Source organism: Ooceraea biroi, chromosome 3, assembly GCF_003672135.1.
Source record: "Ooceraea biroi isolate clonal line C1 chromosome 3, Obir_v5.4, whole genome shotgun sequence".
Lineage (NCBI taxonomy): Eukaryota > Metazoa > Arthropoda > Insecta > Hymenoptera > Formicidae > Ooceraea > Ooceraea biroi.
In genome coordinates this window covers 13,237,927-13,256,593 of record NC_039508.1, presented here as the reverse complement: position 1 = coordinate 13,256,593, position 18,667 = coordinate 13,237,927, and the positions used below count along the sequence as shown (strand labels likewise).

The following is an 18,667-nucleotide window of genomic DNA, read 5'->3' as shown; positions in this document are numbered from 1 at the left end:
CTCGGCAGTCTTTCTTCATCGCACCGTGTCCCGCACCGCGCCAGCCAAATCCTTTCGTCGCCGATTAAAGTTCGGGAACTTTAATCGGCGAAGTGCGACAAAGACGGTAGGGAAAGGGTGAAAAATACGGCGAGGAGTTAGCCGAAGAAGAAGAAGAAACGAAGATGAGAGGTAGTCGGCGCGCGAGTTGGTTATCAAATTAACCATCACACGTAAACCGAGCCGCGCGTACACGCGCGATCACTGCCTCTCGTCTTCCTTCGACTTCCTTCTTTGAGCCGCCAGACATTGATTTCCCACGGGATGGCCTCGTCCGCTTCCAAAGTTCCGAACTAAAGTTAAGCTCTTTTCCTTCTGTTCACCGCACATCGTTCCCTTCTCTTTGGCTGGCCGCGTGTACCATTTCTGTTCCCCCTTCCCTCCCGCAGGACCCGAGGACCCTCTTTCTCTTTCAGAATCGGATGAATAAAGCCAAGAGCGGCAATTAAGTTGCGCCTGAAGTTACCGTCGCTTCCACGGCAACAACAGGAACAATCCGAGGATGAGTGCGAATTTCGGCCACGAAGTTCCTCTTCTCGAGGTAAGTCCTTCAAGCCAAGTCTTGCCAAGAGGCGGGAGATAATTAAAACACGACGACGTCTTGTTCTAAAAACCATTGGAAATTTTGATAGCTACATCTCTTTTAATTCGTGATACATCGATCGCTGTGCCGACGTGGCAACAGATATTGTATAAGCAGCAGTGATTCGGACCAGCGATGTAATTGTAGCTGTTTACGTAACTGGATCGGTCCATGCAGCGTCGATTGACCGCGCGTGATTTTTTTCAACCTTTTTCACCCACCATGGCAAACCGTGGCTTTTTAATATCTCATGCGTGCACGTGGAACAGTAGTATCGCACGTAATTACTCTCTTGCGTACACACACCGCTGCATGGTGCGTATTCATCGCATCGAAGGAATAAAAATTCAGCCTCGACGTGGCTCTTCATTAGAGATTGCGTTATATGACTTCCATTCGCAGCCAACTGTACGCTCCGATAAATTACCGCGTCGCACAGCTGCTAATGCACAAGCGTGCGTGTTGAGAAGCACGTAATCGCCGCTATTAACGCTAAGCAGCATCCGGAGGTAAAGCCTATAGCTGCGTTCGTTACGTAAAAAAAGCGAAAAAAGGAAGAGCTGTGACAACCCACGGTTTCCGGTATTTGTTGTCACATTATTATACAAGAAAAGCAGCTTTGATGAAATACTTTGAAGCATACGTTCCCTAATAGCTGCACACGTATAAGCAAAATTACGGAATCGCGCTTTGAAAGATATATCTTGTTAAGTAATATGACCTCGTATGTATTTATCGTTATTACTGAAAACATACTGCCAGAAGAGCACATTTCCGAGCTTGTTACATCCACTAGCTCGAAATAAAAAACGAATACAAAAGCAAATCAATAGAATAAACTCGTTTTAAACTCGTTATCATAGATAGGGGAAAATGCACCGTTTGCAGCGAATCTGGGCTGAACAGGCCAATTAATTTGGCGTTTGCTAATTCGCCATTACATATCTCGCAATTGATTTGTACCTATTCACCCGTTAATTCGTATCGTACCCGTTGATCACTACCTAATCCGGCTGCTATACAGAAAGCGAGAACTTGCGCAAGCTTGTGCGAGCTTGTGTAGCTTAGCGTTGTAACATTTTGCAGCTTAGCCTAGCGGCTACCAGTTCTGCGAGTAATCACTCGTTTGTGCACGTTGTCATCGTTGAAAGGCTTATGGCGAGGCTGTAACCAGTTTATTCGACGATGTGAACCGGTTTTCCAAATTAAAATTTCGTACTCTTTCGCCTGCGAATCGTAACGATTCGAGATAACAATCAACATCTGTCTTAATTAATTGCTTTACTAAATTATCTAAAATAAATTTTCGATGTCTCCATTAACACGCGGGTGTGCATCAGCTATTTTTGTATCCTCCGTGCGAAAAAAGACTGGATAACAAATAAAAAGTAAATGATGCGGACGGTTTCTGTTTCACTTTGAGTTTCGCAACTGAGAAAACATTTGCACTTTAAAATGTGCGCTCGTAAGTGAATTGATTTCTGTATGGCGCCGTTAAAGAGGACCTAACACGATTCTTTCAAAGAGCCATTCAATATCTTTAATAAACGCTTCACGCGCGAATAGTTTTTAATAAAGCGTTATCAAGAATTTGTTTTAATCTGATGTAGCTTTAAACGAAGTACCGAAAAACAGAGGTAATAAAATGCTTATACACGTATACTAATAAACACGTACCTCCGTAAATGAGACGGTGGAAATTTTATACGAGGTCCACGTTGTTACGACGAGTGCTGGCACTTTATTCGCTTTTCCCGAGCAGTTGGCAAGAATTTACAGCAATGTGCATAATGGAGAAAGTGCATAGCTGATTGTTGAGAGAATTAACGTCCTTTTTCTCTCTTTCCTACTTTTTCTGTCTCTCTACGACCTTTACAATTTCGAAAACTTTGTAAACCTGCAGCAAAAGTGGAATATTGTAACATCATCATAGTCATAAATGTAGAAATATTACGAGTACATTACATTGTTGAAGCCAAGGAACTCGTAACTTCGTGACAGAATATCTGTAGATAATTTAATGGAACAATTTTACAAGTGCAACAGTTATGATTTACGCGACACAAAGTCGATATGAATGGCGGGATTACCGCAAACCGTGTCTTATGTACGGTGAGCGTGTTACATACACGTTACATGGCGCCTCATGAATTTTTCATCGCCAACATGTAACCGTCCACAGACTCGTGAAACGTCGAAAGTCATTGCTCTTGTCGGGGAGGAGGGGAGGGGATCAATAAGAGGGTGAAAAATCGCGCGTCTCGAAAAGATTAATGTCTTACATAATCCCGCATCGGCGCTGATTTATTCCGCATAATACGACGTGTAGCGCACTCGTTACGGGGGCATAGTGCCGCAAAATCGAACGTGACTCGTCCGAAACCTGACCAAGGCAAAATTCATGCCAATGCGAATTTAATCAAACCGGCTTCTGCGCATTTATGGCAAGAAACCGTATGCAGCTCCACGCAAAAATCTTACTCGATATTAAAACCTTGATGCAAAAGCTTCTCGACTGGTCGCGTGTGAAAACGTCATGTAAAAAGTATATCTGCCACCTCGCTTTTATTATCTTTTATTCCTCAACGCGATAAAAAAAGGGACTTAATGCCTGAATGATCCGGACAGATAAATGAATTTATCACTAGACTCGAAATAGAAAGGAGAGAAAAAATCCAAAGAACACAGGACTGAAACGTCGATATTTCATTCGTTATACGAGCTTTAGGTGTCACTTCGTATCTCGACATAGTGATTTCTGCATTCAATACGCCGAGCAATATGCATAGACGTACGCAAAACCGGCGATATACAAACTGCATGGGGAACGAATAAAAATAATATTTCAATCGAATGCGAACATTTATAGTATTTTGAACAAATATAATCGGTGACTGCTCGCACAGGAGTTAGAGCAGACTTGTCTCTTTTTTTTCCGACGCACATAAATCGATATAATCGAATCGGTTCATTTGATCGCGCGTCCGATCTGCATGTTAGTTTCACAATCGTGCGTCGTGGCAAAGGTACGTTTTAATATCTCGATCGGAAATGTTATCTCGTTACGCTTTGTCAAACGCCTAATGCGGTAAAATGGGGGTGGGAAGCGCTGCAACATCAGCGAACGCGCTCGCAAACGGCGCGCGCCCTTTGAGTCGGAGCGCACGGGAAAAGTCAAAAGAGGACGAGAGGTCAATAGTTTCGCCAAGCTCATTTTGTCGGGCGAATGGCGTGCGGGCCGCTTTAAATTTTAATCACACCGAGAGACGGGCGCCCGGCGGCACACTCACATTTATAAAGGCGACGTAATGAGCGCGCGAGCGCGGATCCGGGCTCCGGGCGACGCCGATTAACCGAGGATTACTTTAATTAACTTTACGCCCACGGGGTAACGATGTGGACTAGGATGCCAGACGACGTTCGAGCCTGAGCGAGTGGAATTCATACGATTCTTCGTTGAGACGCGCCGTTACGCCGCCGTCGCTAAGATCGAAGACCTCCGACGCTCGAGAGAGTCTGCAACGAAGTGCAACCGGTTATTGAACAGAAACAGTTAAGATAATGACAATTTACGTGATTACAAGGGACACAGGCTGCAGCAATTTGTCGCGAAATGCATTAAGTTAATGTCTCGTCTTTTATATTATTGAAAAGGACAGGATGCGACGGAATGTATATTTGTTTAACACGAAACTCGCGAGATTGATAAGCGTTTATGAACGTCATTAATTAGTGACATATTTAACACTGATTAGTGACGAAATGAATAAAAAATCAGGTATTACTGTATATGCCAAGTATTATTTTATTACCAAGCTAACTTGGTATTACCTGAGAGTGATAATACTCGAGCTGTCAAGATTCAGAAGCCAAGTTATTAGTGTTATCGCATAATTTGATAAGAAATGAAGTCAAGATAGGAAAGCGGGTTATAATTGTTTGTAAATCGCACGAGAGATTCTTACGAAACTGCCTTATCAGGACATTTTTATCTCATTAACGGCGACGAACGTGCAATTGTTTTATATTCAAAGAACATCCATTTGCACTTTAAAACAGTCAGTCGTAAAGAGAGAGAGAGAGAGAAATGGTTTTCAGCGACTAGAAAGATAATATCCATAAATTATTGATACACACGCTAAACGGTTCTATGCGAATAATGCAAAGTGGTATTCACTTCATGATATAATTACAAAATGAATTATATGACATGATAATAACGTTTCCACCAGGAATTTTACGCGTATGAAATATTGAATATTTGACAAGTACAATATTTAACATAAAAATCGCTTTATCAGAAGAATGTACACTCAATACGTAATTTATACGCTCATGATTAGTTCGACAGTTTCGCGCATTATGCCTCTACATAAAATTCAGAATATCAATCACACACCCGCGTCAATTCGTATCAATGCGATTCCCCGCTGTCGTTTTTGATAATTCAATGCGATTCCACCCCATTTACAGATATATTTCTATCGCCCTGAAATTACTCTCGTATTTATCGATCAAAACCGAAGCTTGTATAGGAATTAATCATGAAACAAGCGCGACGTGACGGTCGTCAACGATCGTTAATAATGTATCAAGCCTGATCTGTCAGTACTCTTATAATTAATTAAATTGACACATGTTGAATGGCTATGGATCTTCATAGCTGAAGTGCACAGCAAACTGCAACGGCAGTTTTCGCAGCTAAGTGGAATTTCTGTCAGCAGTTTCCTTTCGCAAACAGACTTTGTGAGTCCCGAATGTTCGATATTGCTCAAGCAAATAATAATCCCGCGGCATTATCAAGCATGTAAATTTTTTACGCGGAAAAAGCCTCCTTAAATAAATTTACTTTTGTCCAAGATGTTGCAACAAGGAAATCAGCACGCAGAGCGTTATGAGAAATCGGCTCTAATGATTATACGACTTTTGCGCGTTATCAGCTATGCAGCTTAAATCAATATACGTCATTACTGGCTGATTATAGCAGAAGCCAAGGATCGGTTTGCTATGCGACGCGACGCAAAAGATATTTTCTACGAAGAATCGTCAGAAACGGTCGTAAAACCGCAATTTTGAAATCGAATTATTCGCGCATATTCTGAGCGAGCCAAAACAATCCGTTCCGAAACAATCAGCTTAACTCGGAAACGCAATAAATCCCTTTGACGCATCGCGTGTTTGTTGTTACTGCTGTTGAATTGGCGAAAACGCGCGATTAAGATCCCGATCGATCAATTGCCTTTTTCACTGATGGAAGCGGAAAACGGTTGACGCAAAAAGCGTGGTTCCTCAGCCCGAGCTCTGGCTCTCTGAGGAAGACAAAGCTCCTGCGCTCCAGCGCGTGTTTCTGCCTTTCCAATACCGCGCGCTGATCGATTTCCAGCGTTTCGACAATGTATTGTACGTCGAATCCCGAGTAGATCGATTCGCGTACATCAGGCTCGAGCGGCAGGCAATTCAACACTTGTTACTTTTCTGGCGGCAATTGACAATTATATCGCCGTCTGTTTAAAGAATAACGCATGCGATAAAGCTGCGTGGACATAAGAACATTCATTGTGATAATGGAGAACATGCAGGAGATAAGGGAACAGGAGAGGCACTAGGACGTGCCTCCTCTCCATACGACAAGTCGCAACCACCATGAGGGAACGGCCACCGGCCGCCTGTTGCTCGCAGTCTGTCCGCGAAAGGAGACGCGCGAGTTCTCTCGCGAGTTCTGGTTATTATCTTCGGGCATAGCGCTCCTTAATGTGTAACGGCTTGCAATTAATGACAATCGGATTAAGGCCAATTGGGCACGAGGGCGGTGATGGCTCGACATCTGTGCCGCGGTGCTCTGCAGCTGATTACGGAGTAACGGATAAATAGATCTAGATCGGTTGGGTCCCCGATAAGGCGCGGCCGGCTTTCATGTTAACGCTCGACGCAAATTCGGATTTGAATTCGTCGGGTACCACCAGTGCCCGGCAGCTGCGAGCCACGGTCACACAAAGGAAATCGCCGTTAGAAGCCGTTAGAGAAACAGCAGTTGTTAGTCTCTCGAGTGCGACCTTCGCGGAAACTCGCAGTTAATCGGCGACGCGCGTGTCGTACGAAATGCATGTGAGATGCGGGAAAAATAGTGAAGCCATCAAAGTTAGATGCATTATTCGAAATTGTTGTCTTACGTCCGAGTAACGTAGTACCCCTACCACGAAAACGAACTTTGAAGTAAACATCATATGTGACGTACAATGTATGTACTTGTGAAGTACAGAAAAGAGTTCTTGTTATTGCGTTTTGATGCCTAATTCTTTGAGATACTCGGTTTAATTGTATAGAAATGTTGAAGAAAGACAAGGATCCTTCAATGTACCACCATTGCATATACGGTAAGACAAAGATTAAAAATTATACTAAATAATTGTGTAGATTATTGATTATTAATTAGCAATAATCACGAATCGTATTTTGAAGAGCCGTGATCATAAACCCCTGGAAAACTGAGCGACAACCAGTCACAAAAAAGAACAATAGCGCCGATTTTATTCTACCACGTAAAATCAACCTGAAAGTATCAATCAGACCTGAGATTAAGAGCATTCACATGAAGCGCGAGGAAACTACTTGTTGGATTCATCGTTTAACGCTGAAGCCGCGGAATCGCCAGAAGAAATAGGCCAGCCGTTCCATTCTCGTCTCACATGGCTACGATCACGAATGTAAGTGACACAGTTTCGTTTGCGCTTTGCAGTTGCAGTATGTCACCACCGCGATTTTTCCGTCTGCCTGCGAAGAGGTAAAACCGAAATACCGCTATCAATTGTTAGCGCGAAACGCAACAGCCGATTTAACGACTGACGTATGCTTCGTTAATTGTTGCGCACGATTACTTCGCGCACGTTAATGAGCGAATATTTTTAGCGCCTTAATTGTTGGATATTGGAATTCCTGTTAGATTTCCAGCGATATATGGGCTACCATCCATCGCAAATATTGCTTTATCTTCAAATAACTCTGTTAGCTTCATCGCTATATCGCCGGCAATATTGCCTAGCAGATCGACAATCGCGTTTATCAGCATTATCATTTGGCTAATGATTGTGCAACAATCAGATTGACGCATATTGTCAATTAGTACGGTTCCATGCTTTTTCTAATGCTTTCTCGGAAGAAGCTCATTCGCGTAGATCGCTTCTCGACGCTGGGAGAAGCTGATCGATCTCTTCACGATCGCCCTCCGTCGGTGCCGACGGAGAGACCACGAACCCAAACGGCTTCCGCCGTTGCGGTGATTATAAATACCATGCTCGGGTAGGGGGATCATGGAGCGTCAGTAGAGCGACAGAAAAAGCAAAAAAGGACAAATAAAGAAGCAATCGTGTGCACGCGAGCGCGAAGGCAGATGTGGACGTGGGCGCCTGCGCGTATTTCGATGATCCGATTCCACGAATACGGAGACGAGAGATAATACCCGCGGGATCGTGAGTGGTGGCCGTCCTCATCGAATTCGAGAAGACCGGCTGATCGATCGCAGCGCGTTGCTTTTAGATCGCACGCCATTTAAAGGGGTCGGAGTGGAGGAAACATGACAGGGACGATGGACCCGTTGGTGAGTATCGATCTCACGACGTCTGCTTCGTCCGTAAACTCACGACGTTCCATGTTCCCTAGTCTTCCGATGCGTGCTCTCTGCCACGTGTTGCAAGTAAAGCCCGCTCCGACTCCATCGTAGAGGTTATATTTGCGTAGGCGGGCGCCACAAGAAACCGCGATGCCACTTTTATGGAAGCTCCGCGTGCACGCACGCGCGTGCTACACGTTGCGGTCTGAAATTCTTTGGAATTCCTTCTTTCACAAATTCTCCCGATTTTTCTGGTTTTGGGCTTGAAGACAATCGAAATTCGCGAATGAAGCAATGTCCATGTACGATAGATGATGATTCTGAAGACATGACCCATGTACGTTAGCTTCCGTGAAGCAGGCATCTGTGGAACGCATTGTGTACAGAATACGATTGCAGTTTCTGCAAATTGCTGATCATATCTTGCTAAATACGATTCATCCATCATTTCGCATATAATTATCAACAATATAAATTTACTGGTGCTATAAAGACATTCTTTTATAGTGGCAAGCGTCGTGCCTCGGACGGAAACTTAAAGACTTAAAACTGAGAGACCAGGAACTTGGAGTTTATCTTTAAATTCGTATAAGATCAAAGAGATATGTTCGCGTTTAATCAAGCTGTTAAGGGGGAAGCCTGCTTTAGAACGTTGAAAATAAGGTATAATTTTACGAATTGTTTTTGGAGAAACTATACAGCGGATCATTATAAAACTTTGATGCATTTATTAGTACATGTTTAAAGATAAAAAAAATTATTTTTTGATTTGAATATATCGCCTGTAGAGGTCGTCCTGGAGGCATCTTAGTGCAGCCGGCATTGTAAATTGGTGAGCATTCTCCTGCCTCCAAATTTCATCCAAATTGAAAAATTGAAATATTTTCTTGTTATTTATGAATTCCCATCGTCGATGAACCTTTAATATTCATAAAAACATTAAGTTAAACAATTATTTTTGCATGAAAAAGTTCAAAAACTTTGCCTAAAAATCGTACTTTTGTGTTCTAAGCTCCACCATTTTGGCACTTTTCAACTTTTTTCTTCTCTCTTTGGTTCATCGACGATGGGCATTCATAAATAACGAGAACATATTTCAATTTTTCAGTTTAGACGAAATTTGGAGGCAGAAGAATGCTCACCAATTTGCAATGCCGGCGACGCGGCCGCACTAATATTTCTCCAGGACGACCTCTACAAGCGATATATTCAAATAAAAAAATAATTTTTTTTATCTTTAAACATGTACTAATAAATGCATCAAAGTTTTATAATGATCCGCTGTATAGTTTTTCCAAAAACAATTCGTAAAATATACCTTATTTTCAGCGTTTTAAAGCAGGCTCCCCCCTTAAGTCATTGAATATATACTGCGCTTTACGCATCAGTAATTGTGACTGTCGATGAAAAATGATTCAGCAGTTGGATCATGGCAGGTCATTGGCCTCCTCCATCGCGCATCGAGTGTTGCGTGCTTTGTGTGCCACACATTATACAGGTGCACGTGGGATACGCTTACGATGGATCCTCGAAAATAAGCTCGAGAGCATCTCGCCGCGCAACGAAAATGGGTATTCCGTTCAATGTCAGTTTCAGGCATTTTGCGCGCAAATGCGCGCGATGGCTCCGAAGAACCGTGATGCGCGCAAACGCGTCGGTGAGTACCGCGTGAGGCAAAAGCCGAAATGCGTTTGCTCGTGCGCTTATCGAGTTTGTTGCCTCGCGTGCACCAAACCATCGCGATAAGTCGATGCAGGCTGCTGCAGCCGATGAGATCCAGCTAGGTTAAGTCGTGGGTGAGCACGCGATCGCAAAGAGCGGCGTACCGCTTCGAAAATGGTAGTGCGCATGTGCACTCGATCACGGCATCATCGTGGCGCCATACTTAATTGGAGAACGGTCGATTACGCGAAACTACATTTTGTGAATATTTTCCTAACTAATTTTCGCTACGCAGCTAGCGAAAAGAATCACTTTCTCTGAATCGATTGCATGTCATAATTATTCTTTCATATAATTGATACCGTTTACAGAACTCTCCGATTCTCGGAATCTTCGAATTTCTCGACAGAAAACACGCTTCCCATTCAGCTTTTTGCATACCATTAATCTTTATCACCTGTTGCACTTCACTTCGAAAAAGACTTCTGCATGTTCCGTCATGTACGCAAATAGTACACAGATATCATAATATACGTATGATGCTGAAATTTAACAGTAATGGCAGAAAATATTTCTTATAAATCGCATTGTGCCTCGCAATAAAAAGATAGTGATTGACTTTTTTGTAACAATATTATTACCGCAAGATTTAAAATTAAGAACTTTTAAGATTGCTTTATTGCTCAGCAAGAAAAATAAACTGTTACATGTAATTTATATTACTACATTTTGAGCGATTTATAATAAGCATGTTACAACAGCATGTGTCTGAGAGCTTTCATTTTCTAAAAAAACTCAATAATTATTTCTGCTACAGATTGGCGTGTTGAAGGATGGAGAATCGAAGGGGCAGAGTGTGACGCAATCCTCGTCTAGCCAGGACAAGTGTTGCGACAGCAAACGGACGCAATGGAGACAATGGCTGGCGTGCATATCAGGTTTGCGTCATATTTCGTGAGATATTACGCCATTAAAAATGACACGACGATCAATTGTTCAATTAACCGTTATTAATCTCTCATCAATCTCCATTTCGCAGCGACTCTGTCCATGGTGGCGGTCGGCACGGTATACGGATGGACCACCACGTCGCTCTCGCGACTCACATCTGGCGCCAGCGATGTCCCGGTGAAGATCACTGATGATGAAACCTCGTGGATCGTATCACTGACAGTGATCGGCTCCATGATCGGCCCATTCCTAGGCGCGAGCCTCGCCGATCGATACGGTCGTAAGAAGTGCCTTCTACTGGCCAGTGCCTTCTTCATCATCGGTTGGACCGTCGTGTTCTTCGCGCGCAGCATCGCGGCTCTGTACATCTCCAGGGTGATCCTCGGCATTGGCGTGGGCATCTCGTACACTACCAATCCGATGTACGTGTCGGAGGTCGCAGATGTCGAGATCAGGGGCGCTCTCGGCACTCTGATTGCTGTTAACGTGTTCACCGGCTCACTGCTGACGTGTAGCATTGGTCCATGGGTATCTTATCAGGTCCTAGCAGCCGTGCTCCTTGCGATACCTATCCTCTTCGTGGTGTGCTTTTCCTGGTTTCCTGAGACTCCCGCTTTCCTCGCGGCCAGAGGACGCAAAGCGGAGGCCACAAGGTCGCTAGCGTTCTTCAAAGGAATCCGTGATCGCGACGAGGCCAGAAGGGAGCTAGAGCATGCTCTTCGTAACGTTTTCATCGAGGACGTTTGCGATAACACTCCAGTGATCGGTCCCGGAGCTAGAACGGAACCGGTCAAGCGCAGCTGGATAGCCAAGCTGAAGCTAATGTTATTGCCCAGCAACGCCCGGGCTCTCGGCATTATACTCAGCCTAGTCGCGGCGCAGCAACTTAGCGGAAACTTCAGTACTATGCAGTACCTCGAAGTGCTCTTCAAGAAGGCTGCGATCGGCATCGACTCTAACATAGCTACAATTCTCGTGCTTGCAGTCGGTCTCATCGCAGGTGGCATATCAACAGCGACCGTTGAAGGCGCGGGCAGGCGTCCGCTGCTGATCGCCTCCACTCTGGGCTCCTCCATCACTTTGGCGATTTTGGCGATATACCTGATGCTGGACGGAAGAGGCGTCGATGTGTCCGCGGCGAATCTCCTGCCGGTAATCGACGTGATCGCCTTTCAGGTGGCCTTCCAGGTCGGCTTGGGTACGCTACCAAATGCGCTGATTGGCGAGCTGTTTCCCACCGAGGTGAAGGCATTTGCTGGTGCAATCATCACTGTCTTCGACGGCATACTCGGCTTTGCTGTCTCCAAATTGTACCAAGTTATCGGTGACTGCCTGGGCCCTGACACAGTCTACTACTTCTTCGCGGCGTCGTGTTTACTGGCATTCGTGATGGTGATATTCGCCGTGCCCGAGACCAAAGGCCGGACGTTCCGCGAGATTCAAGAACTTCTAGGGGGTGGCGGGAGGAAGACCGAGGAGGGTGAGAGTTCGCAGGAGCACCGTGATAACATGGCGTGACAGAGAGGGTCGCGCCGCGCTCCTCGCTGGGCACGGTGCGAACTTATTTCAGCGACATTCACATCGAATGTTGTTCTCCTCGAAGCGACGGACTTCATGAAACGGCGATTACTTACTCATTTGTACATATATATGTTTGTACGCAATTTGCGTCACGAAGAATAGAACGTTAAGGCAAAGTTCATCCGTGCATCGCAATTTGCGTTCTCCACAATTTTCTCCACAATATCTCTGCCCCCGGAAAATAAAAAAAGTTGTTAATATTGTTTTTGCCACGTAGATACAATGCCGGTACTATCGATTATCTTGTTCAATTGCGAGTATTCCACCAGTGTTCCGAAATTATGAGATTTACCGTTTATTTATTAAATAATCCCTGCAACTGAAGAAACACTATCTTTGAATACCGCTCTTTTAATTTCTCTCCCTTTTTGCGCATTGAATATTACGGGGGAACGGATATTTAGCAGAAATCAGACTTTGGAGTTTCTCGTGCATGCATGATAAAATATTTAAGTAAGGAAAGCTGAGAGGCCAACGGAAATAAAAAAGACTGGCAAGTAAAAAGTTTTAGTAAACGCCACATCCCTTATGAGAGCATAAAAATCATGGGCGATGGTTAAACGTCGAAATGAGGAGAAGAGAAAAGATGCTTGAAAAATCGTGAGAATGTTTCATAATAATAAAGAGGGGACAGAATTGCAGTATTACCGAATAAAGTGACTTTAACGCTTCCATACGTACTTGCTAACTATTATATTACATCAGTGCATAAGTTCTTGCCGATTTTGCAATTTTTCTTTACTGAAATAAGACAATTGATACAGCATAAATCAATCAAAGTATTTTCTATCGTTTTCTACGACTTTTTCTCATCTGTCCGAATACATGCGAATACCATATCGAAAGAAGGAATCAATTTTTGAGAATCTATTTATCGACCCAAGAACAATAAGTAAGAATTTATGCTCTGATCTAATATGTGCATTGTCATCTGTTTTGTCTTTTTGTATGTAAAGTTTGCACTGTTTCACATTGAATGATCCGTCAGCTTTAGACGCGATTTTTACGATGCTCCTTGAAACAATCCTATTATTGAAAACAACTCAAAATAGTCACGATAAGGAATGGCGGAATGCGTAGCCGCAAAGCCCGTTCATAACTCTAACGCAATCTTCGCGCGACGTGTGTTCCGAGATAGGTTTAGCTGCAGCCGTAAAAGTTTCAATTTGTGGAACATCCGGTATGTGAGTAGTTCGCGTGCAATCTGGTTTTTCTAGTATAACAGCAGCGATAGACAAAATACAGAAACGAGGTTTTTGGTCAAATGCGTTAGTCTAAAACAAAGAATTACACGTATCGATTTTCAAACACGTTTTCCGAGTAAATAGAAATATTGAAGACAAAGGCGCACATCGCCATTTAGATTTTCCTATAACAAACAAAATTTAAAAAAGGATATTTTTACATGTCAAAAATTTTGCAGTAAACACGGGAAGCTATTGAGCATCAAAACCAACATGCGCGTATAAAAGGGATCACAACAGGATGTAACAAAAGGTCGAAACGCAACGAATTCCGCAGCGGAAGGAACGACAGTAAAATCAATGAAGGAATAGCGTTCTTAGAAAAGAAAGAAGAAACTTACCCAGAACGAAGCCTATGCTGATCTTTAATTTCCCGTTTCGTGCTTCGGTGTAGCCGTACAACGTCTCGCGGTTGACAATAGACATTTTAATTTATTCCTTCATATTTCGCGCACCTGCCGTGCATTTACTTTTGAGGTTGCTGTGCACCGTCCATTTATTCATTAAACAGGAAGTTGAAAAGAGCGACGTCGTTAAGGTGATTAGAAAAAATTAATAAAAAGAGTACGGTACGTACGTGCGGCACAATTAATCCACGCATGAGAAAATATGCGCGAAGTGTGCGTTTGCTTGTGCGGGGGAGGCAGAGAACCTACATCGGGAGAAATGGAAAGAATATCACCACTGTTGAGCCTTGCCGAGAGAAATGACGTCAAAGAATCATAAACGTAGCGAGGAGATGCGGAATCGTTCGATAGCGAGCGGGAAACCCCAAGTATATTTCCCGTATTGTAAGTTCCCGTACATCGAGATAACGCAATTGTTGCAGCCGGCGCTCTTACAATGATGGCACGTGGTGGGTAGTTTCATCTTTAAAATGGTCCGTATCTAGATCGGCGCGGCTGAAACTCGATTCAACGCTGGTGGGAATGGTGCATCATTAAACTTCAATTTCTGTAATATCCCAACCCGGGGTCGAGTAAATCGCGATCCGCGATGATCGACGATTCGCGGATGGTGAGCTGCGATCATCCCCGCGAAAACCAACGGAGCAGGATGAGAAATGAATTACGGGGTAGCTTCGCACATTCTTAATTTATCGCAAGTTGCATCCTGTGGGCGCCCTCGCGGAACTTTTCGCGATCTCTTCCTTCTTCACGAAGAATTATAACTTTCCGATTTTCCTCCCCCACCCTTCCGTCTTTCGATTCGACATCCACGAGAACGCGATCCTTGACTATATCGAAGATCGCATGGGTACATTGTGTGGTCGCGCGTATCAACGCTCTCGTCGTGCGCAGGGAAACAATGAAGGATCCGGAAACCCAGCCTCGAACCGTTTTCCGGCACTTTCGCCAACTCCGCGAACGATTTACGCGTTCGATCGCGGGGGCAAAGGATTAGAGTGAATTAACGGCCGGGCTTGGACGTCGTTGAAACTTGCAAACGCCTCCGGCTGTGATCGTGCGGGGCGTCCGATTTTTTTTTCTCCCCTCCGCGCCACCCTGTCCGCCGCCCTGTTTTCCCGACCCGCTTTGTTCAACCCGTCGAAACGGTGAGCCCGGTGGTGCTGTAGTTTTATTCTATTCCTGCAGCGAGAGCTGCCACACAGCAGCGATCGCCCGGCGAGGAGAATACGACGACGCGTTGTGAACGAGCTTGTAAAACGATCGGGATTTTCCTCGCACGAACCAGATGTAACCCGCAGGAAGCGACGGGCTACTTGCGAATTTATACCAGCCGATTTTTTCCGTAAACAATGCTGGCGCATCCGCTTGAATAGCCATCGTGGTAGCATGAAATATGTATGATATTACGAAGAGGGGGAAAAATAAACGGCGCGAGTGAGCGGTTGGAGGAATTATATACGCGAACGCGGAAATAACGCAGAATATCATCAATCAAAAGCGGTGGGATAGCTGCGCGTTCGGTTCTATAATCAACTCTCCGCGTGAAATTAACATGTCCTGCATCCTGCGTCCTGTGCGCGCTGTTGTTCATTAAAAATGTGTACTGATTTACATGAATTTTCGCAAGTTTACTTGTTTGTGATTGGATCCTTGCATCTCCACGACGATGCAGGTATCGTCAGGAATGTTCTGTCTAACGAGCGCTCTTAGACGGTGGTTTATTCCTCGATTCGACGATCCTGGAAATTCCAGACGCCGGTTATTGCGACGCCATATGACGCGCGCGCGTATACCATAAGCGAAACTTCATAAAAGTAAATTGCAGATATTTCCCGGTCGGATCGACTAATTCTATTGTCGAGAGCCCGTCGTAATTGAATTTACCCGCCACTCAGGATATCGATGTGTTATCGAATAAAAAGGAGAAATAAAGCGGCCGGAGTCTCGCGTTACTTCTTGTCGGGGCTCGATTCAGGAAAGTTCATTGTACGTTATCCTTCTTCGCTGTTGCACCGGTCCTCCCGATGCACGCGAACACCACGGGGTGAAGCGAACGGGAAGAAAACTCGCAGACATTCGCGGGAAGGCTTTTTCTGATATCACAGAACGTAGTTCCTCGCGACATTCACTGCCTCCTCCCTTCTCGTTATTTTTCTCTTCGTTGAGGGAACGAACGACATAAATCTTCCTTCAACGGGATCCATTTCTTCCTCTCGCTCTCTCTCTTTCTTTGTGTATTCTCCTCCTTTTCTCGTATTCAATAAGCTCGCGAGCTCGTTAAGTGACGTTGCATTACAGTCTCGCGACTATTAACTTAACACACGCAGAATTACATTGAATCGCTGAATGAAAGTGGAGAAGGAAGAAGCTGTGAGAGAATCCTACAAAGCTACAAAAGAAGAATGTCATAAATATCGAGCTGCGCTCTTCGCCAAAGGACTTGCCGGAAATAGACGGACGCGCATATTGACGGAGCACAGGGATACAGGAAATGGATGGCATGCAGGCAAATAGTCAGGACAGATTGCCAGTAAAATATGGGTTTTCACCGATCAGCATAAGTAGCTGCGTGCGCTCGCGTCGAATTTTATAACTCTTTCGTGAGCAGATGTCGATATCAGCTGGTTTAGCTATCGCTGAAATTACAATTACGTTAATAGCGAGTTTCAAAAGTGGCATATGATATGGCAAAAGAGCAGTAGTCTTCTTTTTGGCAATATTTAATCTCTCAAGGCATTACAGTTAATTAAAATCACAGCGTAACAGAATCACAGTTTTTAGTTCACGCGCAAGAAAGCTCTTCGGAAACGGGATTAATCACGGTGGACGGACAATTAAATACGTGTAACGATTTATCGAATCGTCCGCTCTTCTCTTAGGTCATTTATAACCGTATAGAATCTCGTTTCTCGTTTCCTCTCCTCGATCTTTTATCAGCCATCCACTGCGTACCTCACTCATGTGTCCCTTCTCGTGCCACCATTCGTGAGCCTTGTGTACGTATCAACCGATTTTATCGATGAACGTCTATTCAACCCTTAGGACGCATATGGAGAGAACGAAAACCGATACACGTTGATAACAGGATATATCGCCGCGTACAAGCACTGCTCCGTCCAACCAAACAACGACACTCGCCGTTCCTGTCTCGTCGTTCCTGCTCGCCGACCGTAATTTCCGGTCTATCCCTTTCGTAGCTTTCCTGTCTTCGCTTTGACAATACTGTAACATTTATGTTTTTATATCGTCGCGACGGCGGAGCGTGACTGGGACTCGCTGCGAACGATATTCGCAACGTGACGGCGTTCACGCGAAGTAATATCGTATCCATCAAGCTTCGTTTGATTGCTCGTCATCGTTCTCACGGGACAATCTAAAATGATTTTTTGATGATTCAGATTTAGACCGGTGAAAAATGTCACTATACCGCCGCGACGTCGAACGATTTTGAAACGTTCCAGCTCATCTCCTCCGACTTGCCATTATTTCTTCGTCAGCCCCTCACCCCTGACCGGTGAAGTTTTGTAATGGGCTTCCGTTATGCGCGTTGCAGTATCGATGCAACTTCATATCGAAGCAATATCGGTTTCTATCCGGAGACACGCTCGTTCCTCGACACGCGAGGCAATTCGAGCAGCGCCTTTACAAGACCGAACCGAGACATATCGGCGCGATATCGCCTGAAATTGAGGGCTAGTCTGGAATAAAGAATGCGAAAGGAAAATAACAGTCGGCGCGCAGAACACGAAGCAAAGATATTAAAAGGAATCGACTCTGAATCGTCCCTGAGCAAGCGTACCGTAAACGCTGACACTTATCCATTTGATACCAATCGGAGATTCAAACGAGCGAACGTAAAAGCCGATCAGTAAGCCGCATTAAGCGCTAAACGCGCAAGGTGCAATGCAGACGACAGGTTCTGGTGCTGGTATAGTTGGTATAGGTACTGTATATATTCGTGGTTCTTTGTCTTTCCGATAACGTCGATACCGCGCATAAACCGGCCGCGGCCTTTGATATCCAAATCCTGGTCGCGTCTAGGCTAATAACGATTTCCGCCTCCGCGGTTATTCCGCCTCCTCCTCAACCTCGCCGATGCCTGAACAGTCATCTACGTCCTCCACCCTTCCGCCACCGCCTCCTCCTTCGGTACACGTCTCTATTGTAATTTCCGCCACCCTCTCCGCCTAACCCTCTCGCCCTTTATTCTCCATTCGCTCGAACGGCTTCCTGCAAATAACTCACCGCTATTCGCACCACGAGACGGTATCAGCAGGACCGATTTCTATCACTGTCGGGGGTGCTCTTCTCCCTTCGTCCGTCTAGAGCGAACCCGGATATCGAATTCTTACGCGCCGGCGCCTGCAGCGGCACAATAATGAATAAAGCATCATCGTCGCGGCGACTGTAACTGCGAAGGCGACAACGGCGACGACGGCGACGGCGACGACGACGCCGAGTCGTGAAAAGTGCATTTTTGTCGTGAGACGTCTCGTAAGATATTTTCTAAGGGACTTCCCGTTTATGCCCGGGCTCACTCGCGCGAGCGATATTGCCTCTGCGACGTTTCCCACTTATATTCCGCGCGCAT

The 18,667-nt window shown here is 44.9% G+C and overlaps 1 protein-coding gene across 3 annotated transcripts; it reads left to right on the top strand.

Annotated features, from left to right (window-relative positions):
* Positions 1-6,310: 6,310 nt before the first annotated feature.
* Positions 6,311-13,094, top strand: LOC105277107 (facilitated trehalose transporter Tret1-like). 3 transcript variants are annotated; one of them, XM_011335271.3, is made up of 4 exons: positions 6,311-6,996; positions 7,082-7,326; positions 10,708-10,828; positions 10,930-13,094. In XM_011335271.3, exons 2-4 carry the CDS (start codon positions 7,309-7,311, stop codon positions 12,357-12,359), a joined length of 1,569 nt encoding a protein of 522 aa, XP_011333573.1. In that variant the 5' UTR covers positions 6,311-6,996; positions 7,082-7,308; the 3' UTR covers positions 12,360-13,094. The 3 variants fall into 3 exon arrangements, with proteins under 3 accessions (XP_011333573.1, XP_011333572.1, XP_011333571.1); XM_011335270.3 differs by lacking the exons at positions 6,311-6,996; positions 7,082-7,326 and adding an exon at positions 7,339-8,216; XM_011335269.3 differs by lacking the exons at positions 6,311-6,996; positions 7,082-7,326 and adding an exon at positions 9,576-9,885.
* The last annotated feature ends 5,573 nt before the right edge of the window (positions 13,095-18,667 follow it).

Bases quoted from the DNA above. Each gene is read 5' to 3' on its own strand.
- LOC105277107 (XM_011335269.3), top strand. From the start codon at position 9,658: ATGGCAGGTCATTGGCCTCCTCCATCGCGCATCGAGTGTTGCGTGCTT. The intron at 9,886-10,707 runs GTGAGTACCGCG...TTTCTGCTACAG, and splicing joins TGATGCGCGCAAACGCGTCG to ATTGGCGTGTTGAAGGATGG. The intron at 10,829-10,929 runs GTTTGCGTCATA...TCCATTTCGCAG, and splicing joins ATGGCTGGCGTGCATATCAG to CGACTCTGTCCATGGTGGCG.